Source organism: Halichoerus grypus, chromosome 8 (assembly GCF_964656455.1).
Source record: "Halichoerus grypus chromosome 8, mHalGry1.hap1.1, whole genome shotgun sequence".
In the NCBI taxonomy this organism is placed as follows: Eukaryota; Metazoa; Chordata; class Mammalia; order Carnivora; family Phocidae; genus Halichoerus; species Halichoerus grypus.
In genome coordinates, this window is record NC_135719.1 from 140,667,534 (window position 1) to 140,686,841 (window position 19,308).

At 54.5% G+C, this 19,308-nt stretch overlaps 1 protein-coding gene across 2 annotated transcripts in view; it reads right to left on the minus strand.

Annotated features, from left to right (window-relative positions):
* ITPK1 (inositol-tetrakisphosphate 1-kinase) overlaps positions 1-19,308 on the minus strand; it is a 168,632-nt gene that overhangs the window by 7,835 nt on the left and 141,489 nt on the right. Inside the window, exons 6-10 of one of the 2 annotated variants that reach the window (XM_036071573.2) lie at positions 12,297-12,395; positions 11,855-11,895; positions 8,955-9,120; positions 4,530-4,655; positions 3,211-3,278 (exon numbers count right to left, since the gene is read on the minus strand). In XM_036071573.2, coding sequence (XP_035927466.2) covers positions 3,211-3,278; positions 4,530-4,655; positions 8,955-9,120; positions 11,855-11,895; positions 12,297-12,395 — 500 coding nt within the window. The remainder of the gene's footprint in view (positions 1-3,210; positions 3,279-4,529; positions 4,656-8,954; positions 9,121-11,854; positions 11,896-12,296; positions 12,396-19,308) is intronic. The other variant, XM_036071575.2, reaches the window with a different exon arrangement.

Sequence of the window (19,308 nt, forward strand, 5' to 3'; positions counted from 1 at the left end):
CAGACTGAACGTCACTGAACTATTCACTTGAGAATGGCTACATTGTATCTTGTGTGACTATCACTCAATCAAAAAAATAAATAAATAAATAAAAATAAAGTCAAGTCAGGAGGGCTGAGGACAGAGCCCTGGGCACAAATGGCCCTTACCCCAGCACAGGTAGCTAGAACGGCCGATGGGGAACCTGCAGACACATAGAGAGCAAGGAGCCCACACCAGGGCACCATCAGCAGTCCGCTGTGAAAGCCACGCCCGCGGGCTCTGCGCAGTCAGCAGGGCCCCCGAGCCCACGACCCTGCTGCCTCGGCGTCCTAGCAGAGGAAACACCTCGTAAGGGGCAGTACCGGCCTGGCTGTGACAAGCCCTTGTCGCTGAGCACCTGCCCAAGCCTGGACCCGCCTCGAGGTCACTCTTGCCAGTCAGAGGCTCAGCCCGGCGCGGCAGTTCGGCCACTGGACCTGTGGCCCGGGGTCCTCCCCAAGTCAGAGAGAGCCAGGCAGACGCCCTGGCTCAGCCCACTCGCCCCTGCAGGCCCTGAGGCGTCATGTACACTTCTGGGCCTTGTTTTCTCGCTCCAAGAAATGGGGTGATAAAACCACGTGCACCACAGGACGTAGGAGCCAAGAGGCTTGCACCCAGGCGTGCTGGCGAGGGGGACTCCAGCTGCTGTATTATCACCAAGTCTCCTAACACACTGCTCAGAAAAGCACCTTCTCAGCTCAGCTAAGGCATCTCAGAAATCCTTCTGAAGCTGTTCGATGATCTTAAACTAAACAGCCATCCTAGGACAAGATAAAGGCACAGAGATCCTGCCCCTGGGTTGTGAACACGAAGGCAATGACGATGCTCTGGGAAATGGGGAGGCGATGGAGGAGGTCACTAACTCCCCGAATGCCCTGACCAGCCTGCGGGGCAGAAGGGGGAAACAGAGGCTCAGCGAGGCAATGTGACTCCCAGGCCACACATCTGAAACCTGGTGGAGCTCGGGGCTGAGGCCACCTAGTCTCGTCAGGGTCCACATTCTTCACCACTACCCTAGGATAGCAGCGTGTGGGGGCCTGTAAGTTAGGTGTGGGAGTGGGGTTCACCTTCAGCGGCCTCCAGAGGGGGAGGAAGGCGGGGCTTCAAGGCCAGGCCAGGAGGCCCTGATGGGGACTGGAGGGACCCCTGGTGGGAGGGAGGAAGGCAGGAGGGGCTTACGTCTCCCACAGAAAAGGGCATGGCTGAGCGCACTTCTCTTGTTCTGTTTTTTTAAAGATTTTATTTATTTGACAGAGAGAGACACAGCAGAGGGAGTGGGAGAGGGAGAAGCAGGCTTCCCGCTAAGCAGAGAGCCTGATGCGGGGCTCGATCCCAGGACCCTGGGATCATGACCTGAGCCGAAGGCAGACGCTTAACGACTGAGCCACCCAGGCGCCACCACTCTTGTCTTGTTTTATGTGGTGTCAGTCCTGGGGGCTTCCTGAATGGCAGTCAGGAGCTGAAGGGAAGGAGGAAATGAGGGCGGACCCTACAGGTCGAGAGAAGGCCTAGAACTCTCTCGAAGCTTCTCAGCTTTCCTATTTCACAGATGAAGCAACAGGCTGAGCCGCAGACAGGTGATTATCTAAGAAGGTTACCTGGGACCCTCTGGCATCAGTGAACTGCCCCAGGAGCTGCTAGAGCCACACAGGGACTGGCAGGGGCAGTGTCCCGGGAAGTCTGTGGAATGCCACCCCGCCCCCCCACAAAGCCACCAGCCAAACAAGGTCTGAGACCCTCTCAGGGAAGAAGCCCTGTGGAACTGGGTCAGTCTAAAGTCTCTGAAGGTTAGAAGACCAGCACCCCTTTGCTTGCACAAAACAGCTTTTTGTATCTTACGTGCACACAGCCAGGCGCTGAGAGATTCTGGCTTAAAATCTGGTTGTTCTCGGAGCGCCTGGGTGGCTCAGTCATTAAGCGTCTGCCTTCGGCTCAGGTCATGATCCCAGGGTCCTGGGATCTAGCCCCGCATCGGGCTCCCTGCTCCGCGGGAAGCCTGCTTCTCCCTCTCCCGCCCTCCCTGCTTGTGTTCCCTCTCTCACTATGTCTCTCTGTGTCAAATAAATAAAATCTTTAAAAAAAAAAAAAAAAAATCTGGTTGTTCTCCAAGCTTCCCTGACCACAGCACGTGTTCCTGGGGAACGTCTCTCAACATCTTGAGGGACACTGGTGCTCCCTCCCGGTCCCCGTCCACGCCTGTGCTCTGTCAAACCCTCAGCACCCAGCTGTCTCCTCAGAGGAACCAGACCCGAGACATGAACAGGCGGCCCGGGGGGGTGGGGAGTGCGCAGGAGGCGATAGGCAAGTGCATGCCCCCAGTGCAGGAAGGAGCGGAGTAAGGCCCAGGGGCAGGGGCCTACAGTGGATGCTGTTGGTGAGAACAGCCTAGGACAAGGAGGAGGACACAGGCAAATCCTCCCAGATTGGCCAGCACGGCCATGACTCAGGAGACGCAGCCCAGGGCTCCAAGGTCAGGGGAAGGGGCAGAGGAGACCGCTGGCCCGCTGGACTTGAGAGGGACGGCAGAAGCTGCCCTGTGACAATTTCTAACTCTCTGCTCTGGGCAAACCCTGCTCTGCCGGTACCAGTGAGGGAAAAAGTCCTAAATTCCCGAGAGACCCAGCTTTGGAATCAGACCAATCTGGGGTCATGGGCCAGCACGGCCCCTGAGTGAAGAGCCCTGTGAGTCTGGAGAAGTCACTCAACCTTGCTGAGCATGAGCCTCCCCACTCCGGAAAACAGAACTGTGTGCCCTGCTCCCGCAAGGGCGAGTCGGGGCCCAGGCGTGATGCCGCGGGGCGTCTAGGATGGTGCCTGTCACACTGCAGCGTTCCCGGAACCCGCCCCAAGCCTGCCTAGCCCGTGGGCCACCCCCGCGGAGGTACCAGCCAGCCCTTAACAAACGCTACTGGATTCACGCGGACATGGAAAGAGAAAGGAAGACGGACGTGCTGTTGCCTCCCACCCCTTTTTTTTAAATCAGGAAAAAGGCAGATTAGCAAGCAGGTCTGCAAATTCCTCGTGACTTGGGAGGAGGGTGGGGAGATCCTCACTCTGGGAGAAGAGTTAGAAAATCTTCCCTCGGGAGTAAGCTAGTGCTCTGCTGGAGCTCAGCCCTGGGCCCCACTGCGAGCGGCACCCGCATACCCAGGGCCGGGAGGGAAGGCCACTACGGCAGGAGGAACATACCGCGGTCAGGACCGATGAGGACTCCGGCTTCGACACGTTGTGGCTATTGAAGAAGATGGACTCCCGGTCTGAAAAAGCAAAGACAGGAAGGAGCCAGAGTTAGCTCAAGGCAGAGAAGGTGACTCCACCAACCGACACCAGGGGGCAGCACCACTCCAGCCACAGTCTCCGTAGCCTTATGGTTCGGCATCCAGTAGCAGCCAACCTGGGGCCCCAGTGAGCCGGGCACCCCCACGCCAAGGAGACATGGCACCATGACCGGAAACATGTCCACTCAGGGCTCCCATTTCCCATACAAAAATAATTGCCTTAATGAGCCTACCTCTGCTACCATCTTATAGGATCCTATCTGGTTTTCCCCAACACCTAAGGCCCCATTCCAAAGTGTGTCTAGTGTGTCTTACGGACATGGCACTAGAAAGGGGGCTAAGAGGATGTCGTGGTGGCTGAGTGAGTGGGAAACGCAGTGTACCGGAGTATCAAAGGCCCGAAGTCAAGAGGTCTGGTGAATGCTATTTAATCCAGTATTTCCAGCCCCTCCCAGTATGTGACCATGGAACTCCTTTTCAGCATAGCACTTGAGAAATGCCCAAGCAGCCACCTGGCACGTGAGTGTTTAGAATACAAAGGGTTCTGCTGTTTCCCAAATACATAGGGGAAAAAACAGGAAATCGGAACATGGGCTTTTATAGGATCCATCCAAGAAAAGTACACAGAACAATTTGTTTGGCTTTGGAAGCTGGCACAGCCCCCCTGAAACACCTTCCACCTCCTCCCACACCATACTTCCTGATCCATGTCTGCCTCCCACCATACCCTCAGTCCCATTGGGGCACCACCCAGATGGGCAGACCGATCCCAAGAATAATGAGAGCAATAAGCAGCTGGTTTGTCCATCCATCCCATGGAGTGAGGTTGGTCGGTCACACGTTCTCAAGCACTTGGAAGCATGGGCACAAGAATGCAAGAATCACAAAACCGCGAGCTTCACCACCCCATGCCCCCCCACCAAGAATGACATGGAGATATCCTGGGCCATGAGCCCCTACGTGGCCCTGGCAGCCTCTGCTTCAGTCCCTCCAGGACGGGGCATCATGGCTCCCGTTCCCAGGACACACTGCTCATCTCTGGGACCCAGGCCCCTAAGTGCAGGATAGAAGGGCCTTGGTTGAGCACCATGGTGTGGAGGGGCCAGGCTGCAGGGGGCACCTGCTCTGATCGCCAAGGACCCCCACCAGCTCCAGGATTACGGCGCCGCAACAATCATGCATGAGAAAGTGATTCAGGCGGAGGCCAAGCAGGCAGGTGCTGAGATGTACCTGGCATCCTTCCCGCTAGTGGGGCACACAGGCCCCTTGCCGCCCCGGTGTACCCGACAGTCCTCCCACCGCTCCGACCAGAGCCAGTCCAGACGGGGGGCACGAGAGACGGTCCTGGGGAGGAGCCTGGGGAAAATAAACACCCTGCAGGACTTGCGCCAGGCAGCCCCACCAATCTCTACTCCTGGGCGCTGACAGCCAAAAAGAGTGAGCCCTGAGGGGTGGCAAGCCCTGCGGGCCAGAGGACAGAGTGGGGACCCGGCAGCTGGAGTGGGGGATTCTGGCCTTCTGTAGGCACTGCCCACCTTGGCCCAACCCCACCAAACTCAGGGTGCCTCCCACCCACCCCGAGGGTCCCCAAGGGTGGCAGAGCAAGCCTGAGGGTGGGGGGGGGGTGGTAAAGGGCCACGCAGAGCAGGCAGACACAGCCAAGTTCAGGGAGGCTGGGAAGCCTGCAGGAGCCACAAGGCAACACCATGGGTGTTTATGCCAGGAAGGCAAGAAGCTGGGCACTCAGAAGGGCACAGCCAGCACCTGCTGAACTGGACAGATCATGTCACCCAAGAGCTCCCTGCGGCAGGAAGACCAAGTCACACACGTGGACCATTTCGAAGGAGACCGCTTCTCCTCCTGGCTCACTCTGAGCTGAGGGCTCTGGCCAGAGGACCGGTGAGCACTGGCGGTGGGGGAGGGGGAGCCATCCTCTGCTCACATCCTACGCGTGTCTGGCTTGAGCAGGGGCCACAGAGCGTGTGGGCAGCTCCCAGCCACTCCCCGACCCTGGAGACCGGGAAGCCGAGACGGGTCAGAATGGGTCACACGTCCTTTGATGCCAACTCCTCAGGGAGCTTTAAGAGACCCAGTCCCTCTAAAGATGAAGCTGGCTATGCCCTGGCACCCTAATCACAGGAGCACTCTGGATCGGGGGCCCCAGGCATCCCCCGTGTCCACAGCGGTCCTGAGACACACAGCCTGAGTGAAGAAGCCCCACCAACACCCTGCGGGGGCGGGAGAGCAATGAAGGGAATAGGGGTGCTGTGGCCCCCAATTTACAGATGAGAAAGAAGAGAGTCCATGACCAGCTTAACACCCCAATACTGCAGTAACTCAGTAGTCAGGAGAAGCGGCCACTCACTCTTCTGCTCTGTCTGCCTCATCTCCACGCAGGTCTCGGGGCCGGGGAAACAGGTCACAGCACTGCAGACGGGGGCCCAGATGCTCTGCCAGGTCCCATACGTGTATCCGCCGCACAGAGGGGCGGCCCTGGCTGCCCTGTCCAAGGGGCTCCCTCACCCACTGGCGGCCCCGGACCCCACTGCTTCCTCTGGAGCCCTTCATCTATGCCATGATGCATCTTTTTATTATTTCTTTCCACATGGGCGCTCTCTCCCACTAGAATACGAGCACACAGGGGCAGGGTGCTTGGCTGACTATCTCGTTCCCTCCTGGATCCGTACCTGGCACAGGGCTGGGCACGTGGCAGCTTCAAGGAAATACGGCATCTACGGAGAGGCTGTAGGTGACAGGTCAGCAAACCAGAGCCTGGAGGCCAAATCTGGCCTGTCACCTGCATTTGTAAATACAGTTTTATGGGACCACAGCATGCCCAGTTGCTTCTACATTGTCTACAGCTGCTTTCATGCTCCAAGGGCAGAGGTACATAATTACGACAGAGCTGAACATTCTTACTATCTGGCCTTTTGCAGAAAAAGTCTGCTGAGCCCAGCTGTATGTGCTAAGTGATGCCGTTCTTTTATGGACCCCAAGGGAAAAAAGGCCCAGAAAGGAGAGTAGAATAAAGGCACTAGTCCTCAGAGTCAAGAAACAGAAGTAAATCCACCGAACAAAAGGGGGAGCAGAGAAACGTGCCCATCTGGACCCTGGCCCTGGGTAGAGAGAGGGGAGCAATCTCCCCAGCTGTGAAGGAAAGGCAGAGAATGTGTGTTCCTGGTGGCTGGCGCAGGACAACACCAACCCTTTCAGTGAGAACCTGACTTCCATTCCAGCCGAGGCAAGCGCGAGATGCCACCGGCCCTAGGACACACCTGACTTCAGAGATGCCATCCAGTAAACACGAAAAGTGGCCCTGAGAATCAACAGAGCACGGCAGTTAGGGAGCGAAGGCTAGTGTCCCTGGCTGCCCTCCTCGAGGTCCTGAAGAATCCCACTCAAGGAGCCACAGCTCCCTGCATGGACAGGGGAAGCTGCAGGCCTGCCGTGCTGGACGAGAACCAGAAAGCCAGGGTGGGGGCTAGAAAGAGCCCAGAGCCCCCAAAGCCCCCCTGCTCAATTGGTCCAGCTTAAAGGACCACTGTCGATTTATGGTTCTGATCCGGAAAGCACACACATATCAAGAGAACAAAGCCCAAGCCAGCTCCCTGGCATGATGCCCCAAAGGCTGCAGACATGAAACCAGCTTTGGGGATGGATGGACGAACACGCTGAAAGTTAGGTCAGCTTATCTGAGCACAATAAACATTTCGGCATTAGCTCTGTGTGCTTATCTACTCATTGATTTGGCCCCAGCTGACATTTTATGGAAAACTGGCAAGCTGGAAATGGTCAGAAGACACACAGACATGGAGCCCACACCCTCAAGACACAGGACAGAGTGTCCACACCCTGCTGCGAAAGGCTCCTGGTGCTGAGACAGAAGCTGGCCCAGCACTTTGCAACCAGGAGGAAAAGGAGAAAAAAAAAGAATATTTTTTGTCTTCAAAGGAAGAAAACCTGGTGATAAATTCCTTTTACAGGCAGAATTTTGGTAAAGGAAAAAAAAAAAAGAAAAGAAAAGAAAGGGAGCTACATAAGATATACCACTCTTAATTTAATACATTTTCCAAAGACTTAAAACATGTATTTTTTAAAAATCAGGAAAATAATAGAGGATTTTTTTTTTTTTTAAAGTCTCTTGGGGAGCCTGGGTGGCTCAGTTGGTTAAGCGTCCGACTCTTAATCTCCGCTCACGTCTTGATCACAAGATTGTGAGTTCAAGCCCCAAGCTGGGCTCCATGCTGGGCATACAGCCTACTCTTCCAGCCCACAATCTGTAAGAATGCCTCTTGCTGGTATCCAGTCACATACAAAAAGACGACCCCCCCCACCCCAGTCCGTGGTCCTCTCACCCCTAGATCATTCCAACATCCCAGTGTGCTGGGGCTGGGACCAGGGTGACAATGGGGATGTCCCAAACCCTGACACTGCAGCCTCGAGTCCTGGGGCCCCACACCCGACGAGGAGGCTGCCTGCACCCAGAAAGGAAGTGAAAAATCGATGCACATTTCCAAAGTATCTGCTCTCTGTGTTGTGTTAATGGGAAGAAAAAAGCCGTCCAGGGAAGAACAGCTGAGAGAGGAAGACAAGAACAGCTGAACTTCATTCGAGAAGTGGCTTAAAGCCACCAGGAGCGGATGGTGACAGGCAATCCCAGCAGGAGAGACTTTTTAAGAAGATACATCTGTTTGCTCAGATGGAGACAGAACAGCCCGGTATTTCAATACATCTGGTGATGGCAGGGTTCCCTTGCAGAGATAAATGTACGGCGTGTTTGAGCAAACCACATGAGGGCAATCAAATATCCTCCAAGGGGTCCTCTCAGAAAGCTCTGCTTATTTCAAAGACACTGTTACTCTGTGCCAAAGGTTTCTGGAACTTGCCTTAGAGATGCCTTCAGAACCCCCAGACATTCTTTTGAGCAGCCCCAACACGAGCAAATCCTTATCTTAGTGTCTGTTTTTGAAAGGGCCAAGGGCCACCTGGTGTCAGGAGAGCAGCTAAAAACAAGTTGAGTTTGTGGAGCCCCTCAGCCTCCAATGACAGCAGCATCCTGCAGATACCGCCACCCTGTGACACCTGAGGGATACCCGGGATCCGAAACCCTCGGACTCGGTCCTCACCCCTGCAAAGGGGGGGCCTGGTGGGGGTGACTGCCCACATGTACCTGCCGGAGGTCCCACAGCGAGGAAGCGCCATGAACCTGCAGGACGTCGAACGGAGCGCAGAGCCACCTCAGCGGCTGCAGGAGCAGCTGGTAACTCAGTGTTTCCCCACTTGGAAAAAGGGGACCTGATAAAGCAGTCAGCACTCTGGCCCTCAAAATATGAGGGGCCCTTTCCCAAACTCACTTCCCTGAAGGGCCCATCATCCATTCTAGCATGTTCCTCGTGAGTCTCATTTCTGTGTGGGGCCCCAGGAAGCATCCTGGTGGTTCAGATGGATGGAGACCCTACAATGACCTGGTGGGATGGGGTTTCACCTTGTTCTCCGAGACCTCCTCACCCACTGCATGCAACTCCTTCAACCTTCAGATCAGCCCATCCCCGCCACCCCCCCCAAAGTAACACAGGGTGGCAGTGGAAATGCTGTAGGACCGACGGCTGATGCCTGTCCCAGCTGGGCCCCCGAGACGGCAGGAGGCTTGGTTACCTGACGTGCCCGCAGAGAAGTTCTTCAGCGAGGGCCTCTGGACCACAGTGTAGGATTCGCCCACCACAAACACCTTGTACAGGACGGCGTTGTGGTTGATGAAGTTCTGGACCACACAGGGTGGCTGGATGGCACTCAGGCCCTCCTGGTTGAACACGATGGCCATCTGTGGAGACAGGGGGCCAAGGGCTGTCAGAGTCCACTACCTACTCAGTCTTAGACACAGGGGCACGTCACCAGTCCAGAGCTCTGCTACCAAGGAGCATCGCTGTGAACCGAGGACTCTCCATGAAAAATCTCAAGCCAGGGTGAGTGGAGTGAGACTTGAGAAGAACACCTGGGGATCAATTCACTCCTACTCTGGGGGCTTAGAAATCCTGCAACATCAGGCTCTCCCTGTAGGGTTGAGCTGGCTGTGCACTGCACAACTCCTCTATTCACACTGTGATCCAGGAAATAGGACCCCCAGTTGTACACTACGCATTCTTTATGACCTCCTTAGAGGTTCCTCCACAAAGATCCAGGTGAGGCAGGAAGTGGAAGGCAACGGATCGGGAGTTGGGAGGCCTTGAGTCAAAATCCGTATGTGGACAAAGGCTGCCTCTGGTTGCCCACTCACGACATGCCCAGCCCTGTTCCGACCGCTTTATGTGAGTCACCTGGTGCTGTCCTCACAATGCACCTCTGAGAGGGGCACTATTCTCATGCACCTTTTACAGACAAGGAAACTGAGGCCCTAAAAAGCTCTGTGGCTTGTTGGAAAGTGACAGAGCCCAGGATGGGACTGCGTCTGCCCAGCACGCAGCCTTGGCCTCTGACACGCAGAGTAAGCTACACGGAGGCTTGAGGGACAAGAACATGCTGCTCCCAGTCCCTGACAGTCTGAGGACAAAGGTCCCCCCTGGAAGGATCTGGTAGGCCACTAAAGCAGGGAGAGCAGAAGGGCAGCTGGAGAAAAATCTCTGCTTGGGCTGTCAGCTGCCGGTCTGGGGCCACGGCTAATCCCTTGCAGCCCACAGGCCCCAGGAAGGAGCCACCAGATGCCCAGGACTCGGGGCAGGAATGTCAGAGCCTGGACAGCTGGCTGCCTGCGCCGGCTGCCGCCCCTGGCATCCACGGTCATAGAGCACCACCCCAACGTTCCTGGTGCTTAGCCGCACGGGGCAGAAGCAGAGATGCAGGCCACACGGGGAAACAGACCGTGCACGCACTGCATGTACGTGTGTGTGTGCACGCGCCACAGGGACCGTCCCCTTAGCCTTCTGCCGAGGAAGGGAAAGAACACAGGGGGCTCTGGGTTTAAGTCCTAGCTCCAGCGCCCAGCCACCAGAGTGCAGGGGGGGAACTTACTCCATTCTCCCCACTTACAAAACAGCAGCAGTAACCACCACAGGATAGCTTCAGAGGTGCTTTGGGCTTCTGGCTCAGGGGTTCAACTCAGAAGGGGGGGTTGGTAATTTCACTCTAAGCAAATCAGTGTGCTTGCACTGGTTTAAAAACCAAACAAAAACCCAGACAGCTCTGTGAACATAAAACGAAAAGAGAGTAGTTTGGCCAAACTAGTTGGGTTTCACTGAGCTTGGGGCTGGGGGACTCAGAGGGACCTCAGTAGAGGTGAGGACCCTAATCAGAAAGCCTCACTTTCCTGTCTAAAACCAATCATGTCCGTAGAGCTGTCCTCTATCCTCGCTGCACTCAACATCCCCAGGCACCCCTAGAATAGGTGAGGAGCCTTGCCCCCCAACCTCCAGACTCATGCTGTGGGGGGCGCCCCACCCGAGGGGGCAGCCCTCTGACATGAAAGCCTCCCAGGAGGCAGGCGGCCTGCAGCACACACCAACTCCCTGGGAGCCTCCAGATTCCAATCCTGGAGGCTCCGTTCCCAACCCCCCCGCTCAGGAGAAGAAGAGCCCCTCCCTGAAACAGCACACTGTGGGTCGGGAGAGACAGGGATACACACATGTGTACATTTTGGAGCCAGATTCCAACAGCTAGACTAAGGGATGAAAGCCTCCCCTGAACACACTGACCCCAGACGTGAGGGTCAAGACTCCTGCCAAGGAGGGAGCTCACTGGGATCCGGAACCCCCACCGTCCTGCAGTGACCTGGCAGGCTCCATACCTGGCTCCCTCACAGTGCACCCAACGCCTTCTGTGCCAGGCCCCACGGCAGCACGGGCAGCAAGCCCCTCCTCCTCCACAACCACCATCACATCCCCACTTCCAAGTGCGGACAGACACTCAGAGAGGCTGGGGGATCTGCCCAAAGTCACACAGTTGGCAGCGCACAGAGCCAGACCTGCTCCCAGGTCTGTATGAGTCCAGAATTCTCTCACGAAGAGAGAAGTGGTTCCTCTCCTGCAGGCTGAGCTTTTCTGCATCAGGACGGTCTAACCACGCTAATAGTGACTAGAGCCACCCTGCCAGTCAGAGAAGCGCAAGGCGCTGACCCACAGAGGGACTGGGTGCTAGTGAACGGGGCAGGTGGGAGGTTGGCGGGCAGGTGCTGTGGGGGCAGTGAGAGCATCTTTCCAGCTCACAGCACGCAGAGGGGCCCGGCGCAGGGCCCGGCACAGAGCGGGCGCCCAGGGAGTGCCCACACTGACAAGCCAGAGGTCGTAAAGCCGGACAGGTCAAACTGCAATAGGATCTGCAAGGGCTCAGAGGGGGCAGGCAGACCCCTGGCACACGCCTCCCACCCTTGGGGACAGGCCAGGCATGGGCAGAGGCTGGCGACAGTGTGCAGAGCCACAAGCAGGGGCAAGACAGGGAGCGGGAGCAGCAGGGGTGGGATCTAGCACATAGACTCTTGCGGGCTCCCAGAGGGACACTGTGAGCTGGAAAGACAGGGGCACGGGGGGAGGAAGTGGGGGAAGAGGGCAGTCAAAGCTTCCGCTTACCTCATGAGAGTTGGTGCCATGAGCCACTCTGGTTTTGCAAACTATGGAGCAGGGAGAGAAAAGCAGAGAGAAATCAGTGAGGTGACTTCCCCACAAAGCCTGACCTGGCAGACATGGGGAGAAATTCCTGAAACTCCTGCAGCCCGTGGGGATAAGGGGCAGTGGGGAGCTAGGGAGACAGGCTGGCTCAACGGTGGCCAGCATCCGCACTCAGGGTGGTCTGGACAGACGCTGCCGGGCCAGCAGAAGAGCACCTCCAGCCCACACCACCTGAGGACCCGTCTCCACTGCGCAGGTGGGAGCGGGACGCGGGGCTCAGCCCTCCCTGGCAGCCAAGGCCCTCGTGCATCCCGGGGAGCCACAGACAGCCCCCCACCGCCATCCGGCCCATGGCCTGCCGGGCCTGCCCAGCCTGCCCAGCGGGGCCCGGGGCGGTACGCACTGAAGGGGAACGCCAGGCCGTTCTGCTCCAGGAGCCTCATAGTGTCGTCTCCACTCAGGCTCGTGAGCTCCATGAAGGGTGGCGAGCAGATCCTGTCATCTGTGGACAGAGAAGAAGCCCACGTCAGCAGGCCGCCCGCTAGCCCCCAGGTCCACTTTCCTGTGACACACCCACCTCCCCGGGGCCTCCCTCGGCACCCCTGCTCTCCTGAGTGGACACCCCAACTCCGCGAGGGCGCGAGCGTGCGCACAGACACCGACAGTAACAGCGGCGTGGTCTTTAATTACATTTTGTATTAACATTTCTGTAATTACAGAACCAATGTATGATAAGCATAAAACTTGAAGACCAAAGAAAAGAACCACATGCGCTCACAGATATGACTACTACCGCAACCAAGCCTAGAGGCCGTGCACATGTACGCACACAGGACTCTACAACCGGATACTGTCTGGGAACCCAAATGCTCACTCAGGGAACTATGAACATTATCTGGTTCAATAAAGCCCTCTCCTACCACACGCCTTACTGACTGACGCTGCGCGGTTAGCTCCGGCCGCGCGTCTAGCACTGTGCTATGGGCTTTGCGTGCACGTCTGAAGTCTGCAGAACAATCCTATGAGAAGGAAGCCGAGGCTGGGGGGACACATCTCATCAGCCACTGCCTGCTGGTGTGGCCTCCTGACTCCCTCCCTCCCTCCCTTCCTCCCTCCCTCTGTCAAGCACGCTCACGGCCCTTCTCCAGCCTCCTGCAGACACACTCTGGCCCTGGCCCTGCCCCGCTGCCTACACCTTCTCACACCCTGGCTTGCCTGAGTCCCCGGTTTCAGAGGGGCGCCCATCCAGTGGGTTCTCGGTACATCTGGTTTTTCTGAAAAGCTCTGGGAGCTGAGTCTGCTCTGGTTGTCGGAATGCTCCTGGTGCCAGGCACCGAGTTAGGGCAAAACAGATGATCTGTGGGATAACCACATGTATTCTGATGCTCCCTACCGTTTGCTAAATTACATTACTGGCTTGTTATTACTGCTTCTTGTCTAGGCCCCTTCTCAGATCAGACCAGCAGCTCCTCAGGAGGTGGGACCACCCTGTACTTCTGAGCATAGGGACAGGGAAAGGCTCAGTGTTGGTAAGGTGCCCTCCTCCCCCAAACCTTGGAAAACAAACCAGAAAGTAAAGAAGCAAAGTGGCCTGTCTCCAGGAACTTTGAGCTACTTGGCTGGCTAGAAGGTCAGTACATTAAACCAAGGTAAGATCCAGCCTCATACAGCTCATAAAAATGAATGCCAAGAATTACACAGGGCATATTAAAAGTGTTTTTATCTCTCTCCCCACCCACCTGTAAAATCCAAACTCCATATAGGCGCAGAAGTGTTGGCAGGTTTCAGGGGTTGCAGGGCTTCTTGGGGACCACGGGAGGGTGGTCTGGGGACAGTGTTTGCTGAGCCCTGGCAGACGGTGCTGCAGCCCCTCCAAACAGAGCATTCATTTAATCCTCAAACTGCTATGACAGTGTCTCTGTGGACAGAGGCCAAAACAGGCCCCAACAAGCAGTCTGCCGAAAGTCACATGATGGTCAATGACAGAGGCAGGACGAGGAGCCAGGTTAAAGGGGAGGCCAGGAAAAGAGAAGTCAGGAAAGTCAGGGTGGGGAGCTGGTGCTACGTGTTGGCTCTCAGCCGTAAGTCACTATCTAGACAAGGCCCCATTCCTGCCCCGCCCCTAAGCCTGGACTCAGAGCCCAGGCGGGGAAGCTTGTTGCTGTGAACACACAGCCCCTGCAGCCCAGACCTGACCGAATGTGACACGCAAGGCCTGAACAAACTGGAGGGTCCTGCAGCAGACAGGTGCTCACCTGTGCCTCAGGCGTGGCCCATCCCCTCCCAAAGGAAGGTTCAGAGACAACTAGAGCCCGACAGGCCACTTCCCATGACAGCTTCCGGACTCCCCATGAGCAGACGTTTCAGAACAGGTGCATCAGCCTGGCCCTACATTAGCCTTGCAATGCCCCCATCAGTGACCCCTCCCACCCTAGCCCACCCACACTTTCACACGTCACCAATCATAGCCAAGTGCTCCGTAAACTGCACTTGATAGGTGCCAGACAACACCGTCTGCAAAGCAACTCCAGCCCCCTCACGAGAGCCCCATGAGAGAGTAGTCACTCCCAGTTTACAGGCGACGTCCCCTGCCCAGAGTTACACAGTGAGTATGTGGTGTAGCTGGGGAAGCTCAGACCTGGGGAGCTGGCTCCCTAGCAGATAAAGTGCTCACTTCATATTAGCAGGATAAAGGACAAAGCTTTTACTGAGATGATCATCTCCAGAAGACTCAGAAAAAGCACTGGGCAAAATCCAATGTCCTTCTGGATAAAGACACACAACCAACCAGGAATAGAAGGGAACTTCTTCAATCTGATTAAAGAGCATCTACAAAAACCACAGAAACATTCTACGTTGGGGTGAAAGACTGGACGCTTTCCCCTTAAGACTAGGAACAAGACAAGGATGTCTGTTCTTGCCACTTCTATTCAACACCGTAGTGGAGGTTCTAGCCAGGGTAATTAGGAGAGAGAATGAAATAAAAAGCCTCCAGACAGGAAAGAGGATGTAAAACTGCTTCTCTATGCAGGTGATGTGATCCTGTTTACAGAAAATCCCAAGGAATCCACACACACAAAAACCCAAAACCTATTAAGATAAATAAGTTCAGTAAGACTGCAAAAGAAAAGATCAATACACACACACAAAAAACAATTGTACTTCTATATGTTAGCAAAGAATAATCTGAATATGAAATTAAGAAAATAATTCTACTTACAGTAGCATTAAAAAATAAAAACACTTAAGAAATAAATTTAACCAAAGACTTAAATGCTGAAAACTATAAAATATGGCTGAAAAACATTCAAGAAGATCTCAATAAATAGAAAGACATCCCATGCTCATGAATAAGACATTTAATATATGAAGCTGGCAACACTCCCACGGTGATCTACGGATTCAGCGCAATCCCCATCAAAATCCCGGCTTTCTTTTAGTGGGAACTGACAAGCTAATCCTTAAATTCATGTAAAAATGCAAGGGACCCAGGATAGCCAATCTGGAAATCTTGAAAAAGCACAAAGTTGGAAGACTCACACTTCCCAATTTAAGAACTTACTACAAAGCTACAGTAATCGTGCAGTATGGTAGTGGTACAATAACAGACCTACAGATCAATGGAATACAACTGAGAGACCAGAAATAGACCCATCCATCTGGAGTCAACGGACTGTCCACCAGGGTGCCAATATAATTCAAGGGGAGTGGGAAAACGACAGTCTTTTCAACAAATGGTGGTAGGAAAACTAGATATCCATGTGTGAAATAATGAAGCTGGAATCCTACCTCACACCATACACAAGAATTGATTCAAAATGGATCATGATCTAAATATAAGATCAATAAGAGTGAAACTCTTAGAGGACAACATGGGTGTAAATCTTCATGACCTTGAGTCAGGTAATGGTTTCTTAGATACTAAAAGTACAAGAAACCAAAGTAAAAATAGGTAAATCTGATATCATCAAAATTAAAAACTTTTGTGCTTCAGAGGACATTATCAAGAAAGTGAAAAGACAACCCACAGAATGGGGAAAAATATTTGCAAATCATACATCTGATAAGAGTCTAGTATCCAAACCATATAAAAAACTATTAACAAACAATAAAAAGACAAGCCAAATTTAAAATGGGCAAAGGATTTGGGTTTTTTTTTTAAGATATTATTTATTTATTTGTCAGAGGCAGAGAGAGTGAGAGAGAGCAAGCGAGCACAAGCAGGGGGAGAGGCAGGCTCCCTGCTGAGCAAGGAGTCTGATGAGGGACTCAATCCCAGGACCCGGAATCATGACCTGAGCCGAAGGCAGACTCTTAACTGACTGAGCCACCCAGGCATCCCTGGGCAAAGGATTTGAATAGACAGTTCTCAAAATAAGACCTACAAATGGCCCAAGTGCATGTGAAAAGATGCTCAACATCATCAGCCATCAGGGAAATGCACATCAAAACCACAACGAGGTATTATTTCATACCTACTGAGATGGCTATGATCAAAAAGACAAAAGTGCTGTCATTGCTGGTGGGAAAGTAAAATGGTGCCGCTGCTTTGGGAAAGAATCTGGCAGTTCCTCAAAGTTAAATATAGAGTTACAATACAACCTAGTAATTCCACTCCTAGATATAAAACCAAAGGGATGGAAACACACGCCCACACAAAAACCTGCCCAGCAATGTCCATGGCAGCATTATTTGTAAGAGCCCCAAAGTGGCAACAACCCAAATGTCCATCCCCTGATGAGTGGATAAACAAAGTGTGATATGCCCATTCAACAGAGTCTTCTTCAGCCAGAAAAAGGAATGAGACACGCTATAACATGACCTGGACAACAGAACGCTTAGCGAAGGTAAGGAAGCCAGTCACAAAAGCCACATAGTATGACTTCATTTATATGAAACGTCCAGAATAGGCAAAGCCAGAGAAACAGAAAGGAGACTGGTTGCCAGGGGCGAGGGGACAGGGGGACGGGGACAGACTACAGACGAGTTTATTTCTTTCTGGGGTGATGAAAATGTTCTGGACTTAGACAGTGGTGTTGGTTGAGCAATCTGGGGAATACATTCAAAGCTACTGAACTGTATGTGTACTTGAAAAAGGTGGATTTTATGGCATGTGAATTTTATCAACTTAAAAAAAAAGAAAGAAAAATCCCCCAGCAGTACCAACAGCTGTCATCCCTCAAGTGCTGGCTCTCTGCGGACACTGGGTTGAACAAATGCTTCATGTACGGTGTCTCTTTCAAGCCTGCAGAGTCCTGTTGCTTGTCCCCACGCCCGTCCAGGGTGGACTCGGACAAGGACAAGGTGAGTGCTCCCCCCAGAGATGCTTGGGGTCCAGGTAAGAAGCAGAGATGAGACATTTCCAGTGAATGGGCCACATCTAGCATTAGGCCAGACAACCCCACCTTTCTGAAATCCCAGGCTTTGGTTAAGAAGCAGGGCCCAACACGGAACTAAGGTGGCGAAGAACCAAGTGCACCAAAGAAGAGGGGCACATGCACACTGTCACCGTCTTGCTCCTTCCTCCTAACCTGGAGCCTGCTGACCACACCCTGAGAAGAAGGCCCCACTGGCTGCTTACCCCCACTCTCGCTCCAGGGGAGGGGCCGGGACGGAGACTGGCCCCGTAGCACTGCCAGGAAGGGCCCACAGTTGAAGCTCAGTCACCCCCAAGAGGCCAGCTCTGGGTGAAGGCGGTCCCGGGCCTGCACGGCAGAGGCGGGAAGGGACCCCTGTCCCTCACCAGGCCACGGCTGCTCCGTGCCCCAGGCCTGCCCCACTCCGGACCATGATGTCTTAACTTCTTGACCCACTTTCTGGCTACTTGGAGCCAAAACCATCCTGCCTGTCTGTGAAATCACAATAAATTAGAAACGACTCCTGTTCCTATTTTGGTTTCAACAACCATTCACCACCAATGGCAAAAAAAAATGTGTTGAGGCTCTGCTAAATGCTAGGAGCTAGAGATACAGCCTGCCCTCACGGAGCTTACGTTCCCAAACAAGAAACCAGACTGACAAGTAGAACGTACAGCTAGAAGGGAGTGAGGTCAGGGAGCGGCTCGAGGGACAAAGACAAGGGAAAGCGAGCGGGCGGCCGAGGCGATGCGTGTGGGGTCAGCGCGCTCCCAGCAGAGGGAACAGACCATGCAAAGGCTCTGCGTAGGGACGTGCTGTGGCCTCTGCACAACCCAGCCCCAGCCTCTGGGAGGAGGACGCGGACATCCGTCTAGCTCTCAGACACTGAGGCCTCCTGGCTGGTGGGAGGGCCGGGGAAGGAACCCGGTCCCCGTGACAAGAGCCAGCGCCCTGGTGGCAGCAGACGTGCCAGCCCCACCGCACGAGGGATGGCGGCAACGCAGGCGCGCCCGTGGGAAACTCTCAACATCGCCAGCAGCTTTCCCCCCGAAGAGAGACAGAGTGAAGACTCTTTCTCTAAGTCAGCACTGGGAGCCCGGGGAGCTATTTATGGTTCCCAGAAAAAGCCTACTGTTGCTTATTTATCTATCGTCTTTATTTCTGGATGGGAGTTGGAAAGAGGCTTTTTTTAGTCAGATGGTGGGTTGTGTTCTGTGAAGAGCTGAAACCTTAGCCCCTGGGAAACTGAAACCCCGGCCCCGTCTTCCCTCTGGGCCGCTCTCATCACAGAATGGGAAGCTGGGGGCCCTCGGAGATGAGCAAGTCCCAACCATACGTCCACACGTCCAGAGAGGGAAGCGGAAGAGTTCACGGCCACAGGCAAGTTACTGGCAGGCGAAGGGGGAGAACCCAGGTGTCTCGAGTCACACTGCCCCCACTCCGCCGGGTGGTCATGCCCTTATCTGACTACAGGCAGCTGCTGGAGAGTTCCCCAGAAGATAAAAGACCAACGACGAACAGGTGGATAAAAGAAAAGGTACAGCTAGGAGTGGGGTACAAAGAGAGATGGCACTCTGAAGCCTGACTTTGAACCTGTGATAAATTACTTATCAGCTGTAACCTTTGGCAAGTGACCAAACTCTGCTGGGCCTTACTTTCCCCGTCTGTAAAATGGGAGCGATGTCTTCCTGAAGGGTAGTCAGGAGGCCTGGTACATAACAGGTACCCCACAGTGGCCAGGCGGGCTGGGGACACCCACGGGGGAGCAGGCAGATGCTGCAACGCGGCCACTGGTCACATCTAACTTCCTGGGGTGTGTCGGGTGCCAGGCCCCATCCGTGGCGCCGGCAGAGCAGGCCGTCCTCGTGGCTGTGAGAGATGCCCAGGCAGGGCACTGGTGGGTGGAGGGTGCGGGAGCAGCTGTACCAGGACCCTGCCTCAGTTCCCCTCTCTTGAACAGGTTTAATTTCTTCACCCAGACAGTATCTGATGAAAAGATGACCCATGGGCAGGGGCAGTCCCCGGGGACACGCAGGGCTGGAATGCTCTGAAGCCTCT